General features: G+C 33.5%; 1 protein-coding gene across 12 annotated transcripts in view; it reads left to right on the top strand.

Moving 5' to 3' along the window:
• KIAA1109 (KIAA1109 ortholog) overlaps nucleotides 1–20,774 on the top strand; it is a 214,937-nt gene that overhangs the window by 42,745 nt on the left and 151,418 nt on the right. For all 12 annotated transcript variants that reach the window (XM_042983961.1, XM_042983959.1, XM_042983962.1 and 9 more), the window contains 9 exons: nucleotides 489–639; nucleotides 4,692–4,848; nucleotides 5,256–5,334; nucleotides 7,354–7,445; nucleotides 8,753–8,870; nucleotides 16,631–16,786; nucleotides 17,033–17,130; nucleotides 19,767–19,945; nucleotides 20,154–20,260. In XM_042983961.1, coding sequence (XP_042839895.1) covers nucleotides 489–639; nucleotides 4,692–4,848; nucleotides 5,256–5,334; nucleotides 7,354–7,445; nucleotides 8,753–8,870; nucleotides 16,631–16,786; nucleotides 17,033–17,130; nucleotides 19,767–19,945; nucleotides 20,154–20,260 — 1,137 coding nt within the window. The remainder of the gene's footprint in view (nucleotides 1–488; nucleotides 640–4,691; nucleotides 4,849–5,255; nucleotides 5,335–7,353; nucleotides 7,446–8,752; nucleotides 8,871–16,630; nucleotides 16,787–17,032; nucleotides 17,131–19,766; nucleotides 19,946–20,153; nucleotides 20,261–20,774) is intronic.

The following is a 20,774-nucleotide window of genomic DNA, read 5'->3' as shown; positions in this document are numbered from 1 at the left end:
GCTATGCGAATTCACTTATTTTCTATTAAGCTGGACGTTAAAGAGATTTGCCAAAATAAAAACAATGCCAACACTTATTACCAAATTAATTTGTTTTTGAAAATATGGTTATTTTTCATTAAAAAGTATTTTCATAAAAAATGGAATTAAAATTTCATTTTAAAAAAAATTTTCATATTCTCATTAAATTTTATTAAGCTTTTCATTATTTCAACATGTAGTTAGTTTAGTTTTATTAAACATTATGTCAACATGTAGTGAGTTCTTTGTTACTTTAAAAGTAAAGTTTATAAAAATTGCTCAATTTCAATTTTGAATGCAGTAAATTTTGATAGAGATAACACCAAAAAACCCCACTTTGCATCTTCAGTAATTTTATGACTGTAAAGAATTACTGAGATCAAAAAATTTTTAGAACTCTTGATCTAGGGAATCTTTTAACAGTAATTTTAAGTAATTGCCTCTATATTGTGTATTCTGCAATACAGGACTTGTTCCAGAAGAAACAGAAGAAAATACTGAAGGAGAAATGAGCAGTGAGGATTGCAAATTACAAGATTTGCCTCCATGTTGGGGATTGGATATAGTTTGTGGTAAAGGAACAGATTTCAACTATGGGCCATGGGCCGATAGGCAGAGGTACTTGAGTAAATTATATTTATAGTCAGTCTTTAAGTGTATTAAGACAACACTATAATTTTTATAAAAAGTAGCTTAATATTTTTATAAGATATTTTATTATGGCAGGGTAAAGTATCACTAAACATTTTAATTCAAATTATAACTTGTTTGTAGAGAAATTGGCATAAGCAAATTCATTCTAAAGGAGGGGCTAATTCATTAGAAAAATGGTGAATGAAGAGCATATTTATTGATTCCTATGTTTTGTCTTTTGTATATAATCAATGAATATGCCTGGAGTTGTTGGGGCTGTGGAGATTCAGAGATAAAAGACATCTATCATTCAGTTTTAGTGAGGAAAAAGAAACGGAAGTGTTCTATTAAGTGCTGTAAGAGAGGTAAAGGAAAAGCCTCAATGAAGAACTTAGGAAGGTACTGTACTAGTTTGCCAAGACTGCCGTGACAAAGTACCACAGACAGTGTGGTTTAAACAACAGACATTATTCACAGTTTTGGAGGTTAGACTTCTTAGATCAAAGTGTTGGTAAATTTGGTTCCTTCTGAGGGTGGCTGTGAGGAAAGAGTGCATTCAAGGCTTTTCTCCTTGGCTTGTTGATGGCCATCTTCTCTCTGGCCTTCCCATGGTCTTCCCTTTTGTATGTCTTGTAGGCCTCCCTGTCCACATTTCTTTGTCTTAGAAGAACCCCAGTCATATTGGATTAGGGCCCACCGTGATGGCCTCATTTTAACTGAATTACTCTCTAAAGATCCTATCTCCAAACATTAAATTCTGAAGTCCTCAAGATTGGAACTTCAACATATAAATTTTTAGGGGGACATAGTTCTTCCCATAACAGATACATAATTCATCAGAGGAGAGAAGAATTGGGGAAGACTTTTTAGTAGAGGTAACGTGTAAGTTGAATTTTGAAACCTAAGTAGGAGTTAGCCAAGAAAGGAAGAGGAGTACAAATAATGGAGGCAAAAGAAGAGTTCTGCAAATGCATGACGACAGTGGAGATTTGTCTTAAAGTTTCTATAGTTTGTTAGGAGATTTGTGGATAGTTAAGATATAGAAATTTTATAGTAGAGGTAATGGACAGTGTCTGAAAAATTTTTTTTTTATGTTTTATTCATTCTATTAATTTTGAAGTAATTCTAATTTTGATATTTTTTCTACTTGATGAAGAATTTTAAGCAAAGAAGGGGACATTTACCACTAATTATGAAGGAACATGTAAATTTTTATATAAATAGACATTGCCTAAAGTTAGTTTAGTTTTTTTGTTCATAAATTAGCTTGAATGGAGAAATACAAGGTAAATTGTTCACTGAAGCAGGTATTACTGGGCCATTGATGGACTAATGAAGAGTGCTGATAGTGACTTGATAATGCTAACTCTTTTAATACTTGTTTTAAAAAATGCTTTCTACCCAGCACTGTTAGAAGAAGTATATACTTGTTAACTGGAATGTTCTGTTAATCTTGGTATCTCTAGTATGTAGGAATATCTGCCCCATTAAATATGGGTAATATGCTAATACATTACTTCATTGAGTTCTGGGTTAGGTTATTTGTTAGACTTGAAAGTAAACAACTTAAAATTTCAGGTTAGAAAACAAATGCTTTTCAAATTACTGGATTAAAATTTTCCTTTTATGATAAGGTTTTTCGTGTATTATGGGAAAAATACAGCCATGCTGTATATACAGTGGAATAGTTGGAAATTAGGGTTTTTACATCCCATTAAGTAACAGTTACAAAATGTTATATTTGAAAGGAAAAAATTAAAAATCAGTGTTTTTTAATGCAGATACATAAAATATTTTTGCATTTCTAAGACTTCAATAAAGTATGATTATTTTTAAATTATATTAATTTTATTACATTAAAAAATATTAGAATATATTTACATGAAAATCCAAACAAATTCTTTTACTGTGTAACCGTATTCACTTCTGAGGTGATCTTTGTATTACATAGAGAAATGACAATGAAGTTAATATAAAAGAAAAATTTGCTTTATGAACTGTTTTCAGTCGATCCTGCCATGCTAGGAGAGAACAGCAATACCTTTTTTAATCTGGACTTAGCAAAATATCCATGTTTATTTAAAAAACAGAAAGGAAAAAAGAAAAGTTATTGTAATACTTTGCTTTTCACTTACATGTACAAATGGTGCATTTCCTCAGTTGTAGCCATTTCCTTTTCTTCTTCCCCATTTTGAGTTTCTATATAAATATGAATTATAATCAGAAGTGAATAGTAAAGTCAGTTTTCTTAGCATCTGCTAAGACGTAAGAAATTTAGGAAGAAATCTTAACTACTTTGCTATTGGATGGTTCCCTCAGTTTTGTGAAGTTTTTGATTTCTGATGTAGAATGACTTTTTAGCTTGTATATTTTGACTTCATTTCTACCACCTTTACATGATTTTCTGAATCTTTAAGATATTCAGCTTTTTCTTCATGATATTTTCTTAGAGTTTTCGTGACAGAGTTTTTATGAGATTTGTACTTAATCCTTAGATGATAATTACAATAATGCAAACATTCCTGACATTGTCTAGTTTCTTACTGCTTTCACATAAGTACTTTCATTATATTTTCACAATTGATTCTCATAACTGAGTGAGGTACACAGGACAGGTATGGTAAACTTATTATACCTTTGAGAAAATGGAGATGCAGAGAGGTTCAGTGATTTGGGCAAGATGATGCTATAACATCTAGAGCTGAGATTCAAACCAACCCTTTAAGTCCACTGTTCTTTTCATTATATCCTGCTACCCACCAAATAGTCCATTTTCATCTAATGATCATATTGAATTTTTTTTTTGTCTTTTTTGTCTTTAATAGTCTTAGTTCTATATATCTGTGTGTTGTAGCCAAAACATTTGCAGGACTTTATTTTCTTTTCACACACACTTACTTAATCATGGCAAGTTAATAGTCTATGATGGGTGAGTTTGAAAATTTTGTTCTGTTCATCTAATTTTTCCCAATCTTATTTATTCCAAGTAGCATTTTCTGTTACTGGCAACTCTGTTTTCAACCCTTCCTGTTTAAAATCCATAAACTGGCACCTTCTCTGAATTATGAATAACATTACATAATTTTGACTGACATAGGAGACTGAAATGGAAATTCTTTGGGTTCTTTCATCTTTGTTAAATAATGAGGGGAGGCAAATGCATTAGAGCTTAGCTTCTTTACTTTTTAGAGATCTGTTGCCCTGTAGACTCTTACTGATAGCATATTGATTAAAAAATAATGATTATGAGGGGCGTCTGGGTGGCTCAGTCGGTTGAGCATCGACTTTGGCTCAGGTCATGATCTCGTGGTTTGTGAGTCCAAGCCTCACATCAAGCTCACTGCTGTCAGTTGGAGCCTGCTTTGGATCCTCTGTCCCCCTCTCTCTCTGACCTTCTCCCGCTTGCACCTTCTCTCTCAAAAATAAATAAAAACATTAAAAAAAATTTTTAAAAATGATTATGAAAATAATAGAAATAATAGCCTTTTTTTCCATCAGCATGTACTGCCACGTCTTTTCCATGTATGCTGTCATTTAATCATCAGATCTATTCTGTGACGCCAGTTATTCCTATTTTATAGACAAGAAAGCAGGTCAAGTGTCCTCAGAAGGGTGAAGTAACTCAACCAGAGTGGAATAATGACTCCAATTACACCATCCTCCTTCAATTCTTTCTTTGCCTTTTGGACGATTGATATACTTGTAGAAAGAAATTAAAAGTCTTTAATTTCTCACACAATACTTGAATAGTGAATAGTGCAAATTTGTTCTTGTCTAGATTCATTTGACAATAATATATTAAGTACTCAAAGCTTGTTGCTTTCTGGAAGTATAAAACATTGGAGAAAACAGTATTTTGGTTTTCATTGAAAAGAAATTAGAGTAGGTGTTCTTTTGTGACTTAATTTTTTTTCTATTTCATGTCCAATTGTTAAATGAGATAGCAATGATAGTACAAAGTTAGAATACTGATATTGCACCCTTATAAATGTAATTTTGCTTGAATAACAAGTTATTCTTTCTACCTCCTTATATAGAGATTGTTTATGGAAGTTTTTCTTCCCACCTGATTATCAAGTTCTGAAAGTTTCTGAAATTGCACAGCCTGGGAGACCACGACAGATTCTTGCTTTTGAACTGCGAATGAATATTATTGCAGATGCTACAATTGATTTGCTATTTACCAAAAATAGGGTAATTATTGAAATAATATACTAGAAAATAGTGTTTAAAATTTGAACATTATTTCCTAGGGTCTTTTTCTTGTGACTAGTTCTATACTTTGATTCATTTCTATGAGCTCCTACCACCTTCCCCCCCTGCAATAATTATACGTATTGCTTTCATTAAGTGCCAAAAGTAGAAAAAATTAGTAATAGACCTTCCTTCTATGGTCTCGTTCATTTTCTCCCTTTATTCCTGGCCAAATTACTTTAGTGTATTTTTGGTAAAACTTTGAACTTTTGTTGTTAGGAACTTTTAATACCTATTTAATACTGATGATTATATTTTGTCTGTGATAATAACTGAAAAGGAAAAATGGGAGTATAATTAGTGAGAAAATAATTGTTTTATATGAATTAATTTTTTTCTTTTGGTAGGAAACAAATGCTGTACATGTAAATGTAGGAGCTGGGTCATATTTAGAAATTAATATTCCAATGACAGTTGAGGAAAACGGTAAGCTGAAATGATTACTTTTCTATTTTAAATGATTAATAGAGGAATAATTAATATATAAATAATAGTTTGCTAGCCTATTTAGACTAACATTAATGGGATTTTCTTTTTCAGCTTTCTATTACATTTACTTAACAGTACATATTACATAATTAAATTATTTGTGCACCGAGAGAGAAGGGAAAAAAATTTTAATTAAGTTAGGTCTTATTCTTTCATTATACCCTATACTTCTGTAAGACTTAGCATAATTTGTTTAACATATGTTTTCCTTATTAGTCTGTTGCTCTGTGAGAGCAAGTGCTGTGTCTTTTTTTTAAACTGATGTAAATTGGGTGCTGAACCCAGTACCTGACACATGGTATGTGGGCAGTACTTGATTGAATGACTGATAGGTTTTGTTTTAGGTTACACTGTTCATAGATTTTGTCAGAGAGTAAACCTGGTACTTTGAACAATATAGCTTTAAAAAGCAGAACATTTCATATTTAAAACACTAAATAATACTCTGATTGCTATAGTTTTAGCTGACCTAATCTAAATTCATTATGCATTTGAAATTTGGACTCTGATACAAGTTAATAATGTGATTAGATACATTTTGTTAAATTTATCAAAATATTATAAAGGCTTCTTAATTTTTTCTTCCTCTTCCTATCCTTTTGTTGTATTTGTAGTTGAGAGTAATTAAAATGAAATTATGCTTTATTTATTCACTTCCTTCAGAGTATAGAGAATAGCAGCTTACCCATATTTTGAAGTCCCTAGTCAACAATGTTACTATGGCTAAGTATAATTAGAGTAATTTTTGTATCATTCCTGGCTCTCTTTACTTGTTTCTGTCAACTTTTTTTTTGTTGCTGGTGTAAGAAAAAGGCTGGTAGAAGTTGACTATATTTATTAGCTTTCATATACAGGTAGTAACTGCATCTGCCTGCTTAGATAATCAGTTGTGAAACGGTGACTGAGAATGGCATAGTGTATCTTTTCCCTGTAACTTTGAGGCTATTTAAATGAAGAGTTAAACTTTACATTTGCTAGTTTTTAAAAGAGTAATCATACTGAGTCTTGAGATTCTTGTCAGATGCTTGAGATTCTCTAGGACTGGTTGATTGAGAGTAGTGCATTGGAAAAAACATCTTTAGGATAGTCTTAATTACAGATACATATTAGGAGGAAAAAGACAGTTGGCATTTGTACAAAGTTGAGAATGGTTCTCTTAAGGGAGTGCTTCTACAACTTGTAAACCGATATTGCACATAGGAAATACTTGTGCCAATTTTTTTGTACAATTATGTGTGCACAGGGGTAAGGGAGCCTCTGAGGGCTGAGGGGGTCAGTATTTCAAGCATACTTACTGTGAATTCTTTTAAGATGACTGAGAGGAAAAATAGACTTAAGTCTTAGACATTAGCAAAATATATTTAAAACTTTTTTCAGAGATTCAAGCGTTTGAAAAAACATGCCCAGAGCAGGATGCATGTTGAACTAGCCATATAATAATGACCATTGTGTTAGTGTGCTTAGAAGGGCAGCCCTTCAAGAAAAGAAGTGAAATAATCTATGCTTTTCTGTTTTTGTTTAGAATGGGGCTATGTTGTTTGCTGTCATTACATAAGGAACATCTGTTTAGAAACTATCATCACATATATAAGTTACAGTTGAAAATGATGAAAATAGATACTGTTGAGTCCGGGGGAGAAGAAAAGACATGAGAATCATCTTTAATATTTAAAAACTGTCATTTAGAGAGTAGACTTACAGTTTTGCACTGGAAAGCAAAATCAGGATGGATACTCTATGAAGATGGAACTTGCCTCCTTTAGAGCTGTCCAAAATGAGAAAGGTCACCTATTAGGTAGCAGGCTCCCCTCCTTGGGGTGTATTTATATAGTGTCTGGTCACCATTTTTTAGGGATTCATTCTTTGGGTGGTGATGGGGGTTGTTTACAGTACAAATTTTTAATGATATATATATATTTTTTTTAGGTTCTTAATTTTTATGTTTTCACTAACTAGGTTACACTCCTGCCATTAAAGGACAGCTCTTACATGTTGATGCCACCACCAGCATGCAATACCGCACCCTCTTAGAAGCAGAAATGTTAGCAGTAAGTCTGGAGTATACATTGATATGTATACATAAATAAAACATGAATTTGATTTTAATTTTTAATACAAAATTTTAATGACCAGGAAGTCATTAAATGGTTCACCTCATTCAAGAACCACCAAGTGCTCTTGGCCCTATTTTGTGAAGAGGAGTAGATTTCCAGTGCTGTGGACTGTGTTTGACATCTCTCTTTTGCTCTGCTTCTGCTTTTGGGCTAAGTGAATATAAGGCGCAGTGCTAACATGGTTTTTGGTCTTTAGAAATATGAAAAGTTGTTACAATATTATTTTTAAACTTCATTTTATGACTAAACTAATTCCTATGTTGTAAATAAGATAATCTTTCACTATGTTTCTGGCCCCATTGGATTCTTTCTTATGGCTTAATACGTCATTTTGCTTTTTACTTGATGAATGAGGTAAAAAGAAGAAAATTTTATTGATTCCCTAGAGTGCTCCATATTATAAAGAATATATGAATGTTTATGATTAAAATCACAGATTGGAGACTTGTTTCATTAATCAGGCAGATTCTTTATCAGGGACACTAAAAATAATATCAAAAGCCACTATCTAGAATGGCTGATATTAAGAGAGGATTCTTTTATAAGATGGTATCATTGGGTCCTTAATTGTTTAAAAAAAAAAAAGCATCTATATTTATAGATGATATATATGTAAAGTAAGAGGAAAATTTTACAATTACCAAGAATATATTGAATATCATAAATGTATATTAAACTGGCATATTCAGCATTTTAATGAATTCCTGAGCTCTTGCTGGTAAATAGTGCTGCAATAATGCTTTTCCTGGTCAGGCAGCTCTTGCCCAACTTTGATAGATGTAATACATAACAAAGCACCATGTCAGATCAATAATTACCAAACTTCCAAATGGGAACCTGGGAGGCACTGGTGACCACACATCTGTGTGATAGTATATGCATTGTGCTCCACATCCCCAACCCTGAGACTCACATAACCGATTAGATTTAAGGAGGAATGAAGGATATTGGCTATTACTCTGTTAGTTTAGCTAGAGTACAGTATCAAAACTGTAGCCTGATTTGTTGTTCTTAAAGTTTTCTGGCCACATCATGGCTTAGTATTTCAAGGAGCTGGATGTAACCATGGATACTAACGTTTAGTCACATTAATATTAAAATCTTTGAGGGATCTTCTGTTCAGCTCAGCAGGAAAATAAGTTTTAATTACTCACTAGTGTGTGTGTGAGTTTATTTCTAGTGCTGTTCACACAATATCACATTGTAAGCTCTAACATTTTTACTTAACGTTTTGTTTGCAGTTCCACATCAATGCCAGTTACCCCCGAATATGGAACATGCCACAGACATGGCAGTGTGAATTAGAAGTTTATAAAGCCACCTACCACTTCATCTTTGCACAGAAGAACTTCTTTACTGGTAACTTTCTAATAAATGTAAATACAGTGAAATTTATCACAGTGAACTTTTTTATATTCAGTAAGTTTTGCTTTTAGATTCAACATGGGGATTTGATGATAGAGTTCATACTTTATTTTACACTTCTTTTTGAGCTAAGCATATAAAAGGGAAAATTTAAATATATTTTGTTTTTTCTTTTACCTCAAACAAGGAAAAGATGAACCCAAAATTGGGCTTAGAAAAAAAAATGAAAGAACTCATCTTAGGCAGGTGCTTTTTGTCAGTCTAGTGGGGAATAATTTGGGGAGGATGAATTAATTTCTTTCTTTACCTGAATTAGGCATCAGCATGGTTTCATTATTTTGTTTCAATTATTGTAATCTACAAAAGGTATATTCAAATAGTCAAGTATGTTGTTTTTTAATTTTTCTTTAAGTATGGTTGACACGTTACATTTGTTTTGGTATACAACATGGTGATTCAACAACTCTATATATTATGCTGTGCTCACCGCAAGTGTAGCTACACTTTGTCACCAATGATATTAGAATGCCATTGACTGTATTACCTTTGCTGTGCCTTTCATTCTCATGACTTGCTCATTCCATTACTAAAAGCCTGTAACTCTCACTCCCCTTCAGCTATTATCCTCATCTCTTTACCCCCTTCCCCTCTGGCAGCCATCAATTTGTCTTCTGTAGTTATGGATCTGTTTCTGCTCTTTGTGTTTGTTTGTTTGTTTGTTAGATTCCATATGCATATGGTATTTGTCTTTCTTTGTCTGATTTATACCCTCTAAGTCTGCCTATGTTGCTACAAATGACCAAATTTAATTCTTTTTTATGGCTGTGTAATATTCCTCTGCGTGTGTGTGTGTGTGTGTGTGTGTGTGTGTGTACCCCAGATCTTCTTTATTCATCTATTGTGGGCACTTAGTTTGCTTTGATTTCTTGGATATTGGAAATAAAGCTGCAATAAACATAGGGGTGCTATGAGTTATGTTTTCATTTTCTTTGAGTAAATACCCAGTAGTGGAATTACTGGATCATATGATATTTCTATTTTTACGTTTTTGAGGAACCTCCATACTGTTTTCCACAGTGGCTGTACCAATTTACATTCCCATACCACCAAGGGCATGTTATTTTGTATCTGGAGCTGCTACTTACTCCTTTATGTTGGCATGGATATTGAGTTAATGTTATCGTTAGTTGGAAAAAATTCCTTTATTTCTTGAAGCATATTATAATACCTACTCATATGGGTAGGGAACATACCTATATGGGTATGGGTTTAGGAACATGTCGTCTTGGTCTCTAACAGAAATATAACTACATAAAAATAAGTTATATTTATAGAACCTTCCCATAAAAAGTTTAGCTAAACAAAATTGGCGTGATTTGCCAGGGTCAATGGCTACCCCAGAGCATCTAATATTTGCTTTACTGACTGCTGCATTTATTGATCCATCCATCATTCCCTCTTAGTCATCTGATTAAATATCTATATTACAAGCATCTGATCTGTGCTGCATACTATTAGATAATTAGGGATTTAGTATTAAGGTATTCATAGATAGTCTGGCCCTGACTTTATTTACTAGCAATATAATGTTGGCCAAATTATCTAATTATTTAACCTTCTGTTTCCTTATCTGTGAAGTAGAGATAATAATTTCTACCCTAATTTTGCTATTGCTAGAGTTTGGAAATTTTATAATGCCATTACTACAATTTGTTCAACCATAAGTCTTTTATATTTGTTTTCTAGTTTGACTGGGAACTTTATTATGAGGACTTGATGGAATGCTTCTGCATTCCTGGAGTTATAGAATTCTTAAAGGCTTAAGTCAGAGTGCCAATAGTAGAAATTGTAACAAAATCCCTGGCAAGTTAAACTTTTGTCAGTGAAGTTGAACATTGACTAAGTACTCCTCAATTCAGATTTATGAAAAAAAAAATAGTTAAAACTTAATAGTGCATCTTATATATCTCTATCCTAAGAAATTTGCATATTGTTGAATCCTTATAATAATTCCTGAGATCGATATTATTGTTATCCTTGTTTTACAGATGAGGAAAGTAAGTTACAGTGTGGTTAAGCAGTTTGTTCAGGGTCATACAACTAGTAAGTCTGTCAAGCTAGTATTCCAACCCAAGTAGTCTGGCTCAAGAATATGTTATATATATAGCTTCTTCGGCTGTAGCCATTTCCCTTTCACTTAATATTTTGTATTTTTTTTTTTTTAATTTTTTTTTTCAACGTTTTTATTTATTTTTGGGACAGAGAGAGACAGAGCATGAACGGGGGAGGGGCAGAGAGAGAGGGAGACACAGAATCGGAAACAGGCTCCAGGCTCCAGGCTCCGAGCCATCAGCCCAGAGCCTGACGCGGGGCTCGAACTCACGGACCGCGAGATCGTGACCTGGCTGAAGTCGGATGCTTAACCGACTGCGCCACCCAGGCGCCCCAAATATTTTGTATTTTTTAACTTTGCTAAGCTTTTATTAAAAAAAAAAAGTTTATTTACTTTGAGAGAGAGAGAGAAAAGGGAAAGGGCAGAGAGAGATGGAGAGAGAGAACCCTGTGCAGGCTCCATGCTGTCAGTGCATAGCCCAATGTGGGGGTCCATTCCATGAATAGCGATATTATGCCTTGAGTTGAAATCAAGAGTCAGATGCTTAACTGACCGAGCCACCCAGGCATGCCACTTTGTTAACCTTTTAAAATAGATTGCTATTTTCAAGCATTTAATCCTTCACATTTCATATTCTTAGACATTAGCAGTACTAAAAATAGTTTGATTAGATTATTCCTCAAGATACAAAAGTTTTAATTTTGGAGTAACACTTTCGTTGAGACTGAGCATTGTATTAGTCACTTTTAAACAGCCAAGTACACATTTCACAAATTACAATCATCTTTTCCCTAAATTATTTTCTTTATCTCTAATCTTTAAGTTTATACCTATTGCAATTCATTTTTTTTGTTTTTTTGTTTTTTTGTTTTTCTAAAATTTATTTGGAGAAATTTAAAGAAAACAGAAAGGTACAAAACGTAAGTTCTCATATTGCAGAGTTTATAGCTCTAACATTTAGTCATATTTCTTCTATTGCTTTCTAGAATCCTTTAAAAACTAATTTATTCTTGGGGCGCCTGGGTGGCTTGGTCGGTTAAGCGTCTGACTTCGGCTCAGGTCATGATCTCACGGTCCGTGAGTTCGAGCCCCGCGTCGGGCTCTGTGCTGACAGCTCAGAGCCTGGAGCCTGTTTCAGATTCTGTGTCACCCTCTCTCTCTGCTCCTCCCCTGTTCATGCTCTGTCTCTCTCTGTCTCAAAAATAAATAAACGTTAAAAAAAAATTAAAAAAAAAAAAACTAATTTATTCTTTAATAAGGATGACTATTGTAGAGTAGTATAGGTTTAGCCTGGGAGTGAACATACTTAGTCATAGTGTTTGAATTGCTTTTCTCTTCACTCAGTTTTATATTTCCCTATTGACAGAATTCTGTAGAAAGCACATTATCTAATTTGGAATGAGGGAATGCCTGATATTCCTCAATAACCATTCTTAGGCCAATTATTAGTGAGACATAGTTGTTCTTAAGAGATTTCAGCATGGGACAAAGATAGCTTCATGATAAGTATAATAAAGAGTCTCAGGAATAAAAGATATAAAACAAAGGCACAAGTGAATTCTCTTCTGGTAACATCAAAAGTGATTTAGATTTACTCTGATAAGGGGGAGAAGAAAACAATATTAACAATTATTGCAAAGCTGCAATACAATTGACTGACATTTCATAGGGTGTTTGTCTAACAACCTAATTATAAAGTGAGTTTTTCCACATGAACATTTAGATTACCAACTTAATAACTTATTTTTTTAAATTTTTATTTAAATTCCAGTTAATATACAGAGTAATATTAGTTTCAAGTGTACAATATAGAGATTTAGCACTTTCATACAATACCCAGTGCTCACTACAAACTTAATAACTTATAAAAATGTGGTGTCTAAATAAGTAAAGCAGTCATCATGAAAGTGCTTCCTTTTTTATTTTTATTATTTTTTTAATGTTTATTTTTAAGACAGAGATAGAACATGAGTGGGGGAGGGGCAGAGGGAGAGGGAGACACAGAATCTGAAGCAGGCTCCAGGCTCCGAGCTGTCAGCACAGAGCCTGACATGGGGCTCAAACTCACAAACCATGAGATCATGACCTGAGCCAAAGTATGATGCTTAACTGAGCCACCCAGGCACCCCTCTGCCTTTTTTAAATTAAATTATTTCATAAGATCCATCTGCTAATGAGAGCAGCTTTGGGTTTAAAGAGAAATATATAGGGGCATCTGGGTGGCTCAGGCGGTTAAGCCTCCAACTCTTGATCTCAGCTCAGCTCTTGATTTCAGTATCCTGAATTCAAGTCCTGCACTGGGCTCTGTGCTGGGGTGAAGCCTACTTAAAAAAAAAAGAGAGAGAAATACATATTAGAAATAGCAGTAGAGGCTCCTAGTATAAATATTTTATTACCATAGTTTTTAATATTTATGAGTAAAGGTATTTATATGGTGGTAAGGTAACCATATTGAAGAAAACCTTGAAATTTCAAATAAAATATTGAAGAAAAAACTAATAACACTTGATAAGATAGAAACTGGCTAATAACTTTATATAAAACTACATTGGTTTCCTGAGGTGATTATTGGATTATCTGAGTTTATGTTTGTTGGACTATCAGTATATCTCATTCTTTTTTTTTTTTTTTTTTTTTTAAATTTAATTTATTTTTAAATTTACATCCAGGTTAGCATCTAGTGCAACTTGATTTCAGGAGTAGATTCCTTAATGCCCCTTACCCATTTAGCCCATCCCCCCTCCCACAATCCCTCCAGTAACCCTCTGTTTGTTCTCCATATTTAAGAGTCTCTTATGTTTTGTCCCCCTCCCTGTTTTTATATTATTTTGCTTCGCTTCTCTTATGTTCATCTGTTTTGTATCTTAAAGTCCTCATATGAGTGATGTTATATATTTGTCTTTCTCTGACTAATTTTGCTTAGCATAACACCCTGTTCTTCCATCCGCGTAGTTGCAAATGGCAATATTTAATTCCTTTTGATTGCTGAGTAATACTCCATTGTATATATTTACCACATTTTCTTTATCCATTCATCCATCAATGGACATTTGGGTTCTTTGCATACTTTGGCTATTGTTGATAGCGCTGCTATAAACACTGGGGGTGCATGTGTCCCTTCGAAGCAGCATACCTGTATCCCTTGGATAAATCCCTAGTGCAATTGCTGGGTTGTAGGGTAGTTGTATTTTTAGTTTTTTGAGGAACCTCCATGCTGTTTTCCAGAGTGGCTGCACCAGCTTGCATTCCCACCAACAATGCAAAAGAGATCCTCTTTGTCCGGATCCTCGCCAACATCTGTTGTTGCCTGAGTTGTTAATGTTAACCATTCTGACAGTTGTGAGGTGGTATCTCATTGTGGTTTTGATTTGTATTTCCCTGATGATGAGTGATGTTGACCATGTTTTCATGTGTCTGTTAGCCATTTCGATGTCTTCTTTAGAGAAGGATCTATTCATGTCTTTTGCACATTTCTTTATTGGATTATTTGTTTTTTTGGGTGTTAAGTTTTATAAGTTCTTTATAGATTTTGGATACTAGCCCTTTATCTGATATGTCATTGGCAAATAACCTTCTCCCATTCCATCATTTGCCTTTTAGTTTTGCTGATTGTTTCCTTCACTGTGCAGAAGGTTTTTATTTTGATAAGGTCTCAATTATCATGCTCTTGTTAAAGATGGTTAGAGTTTTCTTTCAGCAGAGAGGATACCAAAGAGTATACTTATTTTAGATAGGGCGAATATGATGAACTTGAGTAAAAGTTCAGAACTAAAAATATTTATGAAGAAGGAAAGTGAGAAAATAAGCTTGATGAATGATAAGTTTATATTGTAGAGTCAATTCCACTGATGACTTTTGGGTATCTCTCAATTGCTAACCATTGTGCTGAAGAATAAAGTAAGAAAATTGGGATGATGTCATGTTAGGTAGGGTGGCATATGGCAGTAAAAGTTTAGAAGTAAGCATAGATAATGCAGTATGATGAACCACTGTGATTGCTTAAGTGAAGTAAAAATATATTTAAAGTAAAAGTGTCAAGTGGAATCTTCCTTTATTCATAGAACAGATTAATTGCCACATGCCTTTTATTGATGATATAATAAAACTGCATATTATTAATTTAAATCATTGGCATTTGTAAGAACTTTAAAAAAAACTTATAAACTTTTGACCTAGCCATTCTACTTCTGGAATCTATACTAACAAAGTAATCCTGAATATGTAAAATATCTTGCATGAGAATAGAAATAAAATTATATAAAACACAAAAATTTGGAAAGGATCTAAATATTCAAGATTATTAAATGGTTGAGTAAATCCTAGTAAATCTCTTTAATGAACTCTCATTAAAATTTTTGTTAATGTGTGGATGGAACTGGAAGGTATTATGCTGAGTGAAATAAGTCAGTCTGAGAAAGACAGATATCATGTTTTCACTTATATGTGGATCATGAGAAACTTAACAGACGACCATGGGGGAAGGGAAGGCGGTAAAAATAGTTACAAACAGAGAGAGAGGGAGGAAAACTACAAGAGTCTCTTAAATACAGAGAACAAACTGAGGGTTGATGCTGGGGAGGTTGGGGAGATGGGAAAATGGGTGATGGGCATTGAGGAGGGCATTTGTTGGGATGAACACTGGGTTTTGTATGTTAGTGACGAGCCATGGGAATCTACCCCAAAAACCAAGAGCACGCTTTACACACTGTATATTAGCCAATTTGACAATAAATTATACTAAACACACACACACACACACACACACACACACAGCCTGTATATAAAATTAAACATGAAAAAAATGCCTGGCTAATAAAAGCAGAGTACTGTTTCTGGCAGAAGCATTATTTTCCATTGTAAATACTATGGTTATTAACTCCTTGTGTGATTTTTGGCACCTTTTCATTTTTTTGGAGGATATTTTCAATAATTTTGTTTCTGTCTGACTACCCTTACATGACTTTGTAATGCTATTTGGGGGAAATTATGGGAGCTGAGAGGCTCTAATAGAGAATATAAAAAGCATAATCTCAGAGTGTTTTAACAGTTGTCATTGGTATTTTCAAAATGCTGTTTCTGGTGTGTTTTAGCTACATACACAAATTGTGACATTCTCTGAGAAATGTATTATATTTTATAATGTTATAAGCAAAGAGTCACTGACTTGGATTCTATTACAAATATCTTGACATTATATTATAAAAAAGATTTTGTTAATGTGTATGAAATAACATGGAAAAATTTTGAGTTCAGTGAGAAAAAGCAATATATAAAATATGGGCATCTAAGATAGTATAAAAATGTACATAGAAAAAAACTAGAAGGAAACATATGCACAATGATGGATATTTGGGTGTGGATTACCAGGTGATTCTTTTTTCTTTTGTCTTCTAAAGTTTCTTTAAAAAATAATACGTATATGAAATGCATAAAATTTCTCTTATTTGGAACTGTAATTGGTAGGTAAACATTGGTTTACTGTTAATCATTTAGCTATATCTTAATCATCTTTTAATATTTCAGCATAAAACTTCTTCTTACAAAAGAAAAAATTTATTTTTGGCTGGTGTTAGAATATTTATATTTTGTTGTCTGAATTTCAATTAATTTTGCTTTCTGTCTCCCACTCCCATAATTTTAGATTTAATTCAAGACTGGTCTAGTGATAGTGCTCCAGACATTTTTTCATTTGTGCCATATACATGGAATTTTAAAATCATGTTTCATCAATTTGAAATGATTTGGGCTGCTAATCAACACAATTGGATTGATTGTTCCACTAAACAACAAGAAAATGGTAAGAACATGAAAATTAAGTATTCTGTTCATTAAGACAAATGCCAAAAAAGGAAATTGATGTTGAATTTATAGTTTTAATGGAAGCTAGAATTGATCTTTTTTCCATTGTCTTATAATACTATCAGGGAACTATTTCAGAGTTTATTAGACTGAGCATATTGTCTTTAATTTTTTTAGGTATGTATTTAAGGCAATTTTGATTTCAAGTTTTATTGAAGTTAATTTTTTTTTCTCTTTCTGTTAGTGTATCTGGCAGCCTGTGGGGAAACATTAAACATTGATTTCTCTTTGCCTTTTACGGACTTTGTTCCAGCTACGTGTAACACCAAGTTCTCTTTAAGAGTACGTATAATTGCATACATTCCTTATTCCACAGGTTTATTAGTAATTTTGATTTCCCAAAGCTTACCTTTACTTTTCCCTGCCTATCCCATTGCCATCCTCTAGTATTTTAGCTTTCCACCATTGTTTATGAGCTTCATTGTCACAGAAATGCTGCTGTTTCATTTTTGCAGTCAACTGTGATGTTCTGTCATTCTAAGTTTCCCAACTTCCCCTGAGGAGTTGGGCAATAAAAAGAAAATTCCAAGTTGATTATTTTCTTACAGTTCATTTCTAACCCTTGTGGCTAACCTACATGTTCTTTTGAAAACCCCCTCTAGCTCTAATGTTTACAGTGTATGAACTAGGTTTTACACTTCCCTGTATTCCATTACTAATTGTAAACATGAATTCAGGGAATAACCACAAATACCTTTTTTCCTTTTATATGAAAGGCAGCTCTAATGTTAAAAATTCTGTGGAACACCTAATTTTAGCATATGGGCAATCAGAAGTTGTTGTATTGATGGAGGTGTGGTGGTAAAAAAAATAGCAACAATAATAAGAAGAACTGCTAACACCTATTAAACATTTTCTGTGTTCTGGACACTATTCCAAGTGCTTTATGGGTATTAACTCATTTCATTTTCAGAACAATCCACTTGAGGTAGTTGTTTTACCTGCATTTATGAAATAGGAAACTGAGAAGCTGAGTTTATGTAACTTGTCATGTGACTAGTGAATGGCTGAGTTGGAATTTGAATCCAAGTGGTAAAGGTTAGGGCTCCATTCTCTTAACCACTCTACTATGCTGCCTGTTGAGAAATCAGGCATCAGGAACATTTGGGTGGCTCAGTTGGTTAAGCATCTGACTTCGGCTCAGGTCGTGAACTCAGGGTTCATGAGTTCGAGCCCCATATTGGGCTCTGTGCTGATAGCTCAGAGCCTGGAACCTGCTTCAAATTCTGTGTCTCCCTCTCTCTCTTTGTCCCTCCCCCACTCATACTCTGTCTCTCTCTAAATTAAACTAAATAAATATTTAAAAAAAATTAAAAACAAAAAAGGAAATCAGGCATCATGGCCCCCTGATGTTTATTGCAACATTATTACAATAACCAAATTATGGAAAGAGCCTACATGTCCATTGACTGATTAATGGATAAAGAAGTTGTGGTATATATCTACAGTGGAATATTACTCAACTATAAAAATGAGTGAAATCTTGCCATTTGCAATGACATGGATGGAGCTAGAGTGTATTAATGCTAAGCAAAGTAAGTCAGAGGAAGACAAATACCATATGATTTCACTCATGTAGAATGTAAGAAACAAAACATATGAACAGAGGGGGGAAAAAAGGAGAGGCAAACCATAAAACAGACTCTTAACAATAAAGAAGGGAGGGTTGCTGGAGGGGAGGTGGGCAGGAGAATGGGCTAAATTGGTGATGGGAATTAAGGATGGTACTTCTGATGAGCACTAGGTATTATTACCTGTAAGTGATGAATCACTAAATTCTACTCCTGAAACTAACATTACACTATATGTTAACTAACTGGAGTTAAATTTTTTTTTTTTAACGTTTATTTATTTTTGAGACAGAGAGAGACAGAGCTTGGGGAGACAGACAGACAGAGAGACAGAGAGACAGACAGACAGGGGAGGGTCAAAGAGAGAGGGAGACACAGAATCTGAAACAGGCTCCAGGCTGTCAGCACAGAACCCGACCCAGGGCTTGAACTTACGGACCACCAGATCATGACCTGAGCTGAAGTCAGACGCTCAACCGACTGAGCCATCCAGGCGCCCCAACTAACTGGAGTTTAAATAAAAACTTGAATAAAATAAAATAAAATAATTTAATAATAAAAGCTGAAAAAAAAGAAAGAGAGAGAGGGAGGGGGAGAGGGAGAGAGAAAAGAAAGAAAGAAAGAAAGAGAAGAAAAGAAGTCAAGCATGTCAGGCTGACTGCTTGAACAAGATTAGGGCACCAACCTATAAGGAAAAAAGTGAAGCCAAATGAAGATCCTTTGGGGTATCAATTCAGAATTCTTCTCCTTTAAAAAAAAAATGTTTATTTATTTAATTTGAAACATAGAAGGAGAGCACAAATTGGGGAGGGGCAGAGAGGAAATCCCAAGCAGGTTCTATACTTACAATTGTAAGATCATGACCTATGTTGAAATCAAGAGTCTGACACTCAGCCAACTGAGCCACCCAGGCACCCCTTCAATTCAGAATTCTTAAAAGCCAATTGATGAACCAAGACTTAACTAGAATCAAGAGACAATCATATTTTAAAAATCAATAAAATGCAGAACATATACCACCTGAACTTAGCTGGTTTTTAAAATTTTTTTTTTTTTACTGAATTACATGTGAAATACCCATGGATATCATCAAAGATCATCTTTTTTACTATTTTGTGGAAACCATGCTATTTATTTCCTTGATTTTCTTAACTTTCTTATCAGAATTTAGTTATAGTCCATATAAAATCTTACTCTGTTATTTAACTGACTGTTCATGGTAAAATCTGCCTTTTGTATTTCTTTTGTATTCTGAAGATTGTTATATATAGGTTTGGCTATAATTAGAAATTTAACATCTTTGTGTACCTATTGTATTACTTTGGCTTATAATAAATTCTTTTTTAGGGAGAAGATGTTGATCTTCATTTATTTCTACCAGATTGCCACCCTAGTAAATATTCATTATTTATGCTGGTGAAGAATTGCCACCCAAACAAAATGACTCATGATACCGGTATTCCTGCTGAGTGTCAAAGTGGGCAGAAAACTGTTAAACCAAAATGGCGGAACATTACACAAGAAAAGTGAGTATTTTGTGTTTGTATGTGGAGAAATTATTCTTCTGATTCTTTCAAAGAATAATGATAAAAGTTAATTATCATTTGGATACAATTAAAGGAATAAGTACCTGACTTATTTGGATACAATTAAAGGATACAATTTGGATTGTATCCTTGGATACAATTAAAGGAATAAGTACCTGACTAGAACTTAATTTTTTGTTCTTCACAGAGCTGGTTGGGTTGAATGCTGGACTGTCCCAAGTGTCATGCTCACAATTGATTATACATGGCATCCAATTTATCCGCAAAAAGCAGATGAGCAGCTAAAGCAATCGTGTAAGTGTTTTTGTATAATTTGTACTTTGAAACATCTGGTTTTATGATTGATAACTATTAAAGGTATAAGAAATTGTTTTTAATTTTGGAAATGCATCTGTTCTTTTGTCATAATTGTATACATTTAAAAATCTGTTAAGTAATTGTGGCATAATTATAACTAACTTTCATTGAGCATTTACTGTGTATCAAATGCAGTAAAACCTTGGTTTGTGAGCATAATTCATGCTTGTAATCCAAAGCACTTGTATATCAGAGAAATACAAGAAATAATGGAAACTTAGATGATTCGTTTCACAACCCAAAAATATTCATATAAAAATGATTGCAGTGTTGTAATTTTGTAATACAAACTATTAACGAAAATACAAAATTTAAAGAGAAATAATTTGGCTGGTGTGAGGGAGACAAGAGAGAGGAGGGTTATTGTGTAGGATGACTTTCACTATCAGTAACAGAATCACTGTTATTGGCTTAATGGAATATTTTTCTGGAAAGGGTCATTGTATACACT

Source organism: Panthera tigris, chromosome B1 (assembly GCF_018350195.1).
Source record: "Panthera tigris isolate Pti1 chromosome B1, P.tigris_Pti1_mat1.1, whole genome shotgun sequence".
NCBI lineage: Eukaryota > Metazoa > Chordata > Mammalia > Carnivora > Felidae > Panthera > Panthera tigris.
This window is presented reverse-complemented; position numbering and strand designations above follow the sequence as displayed.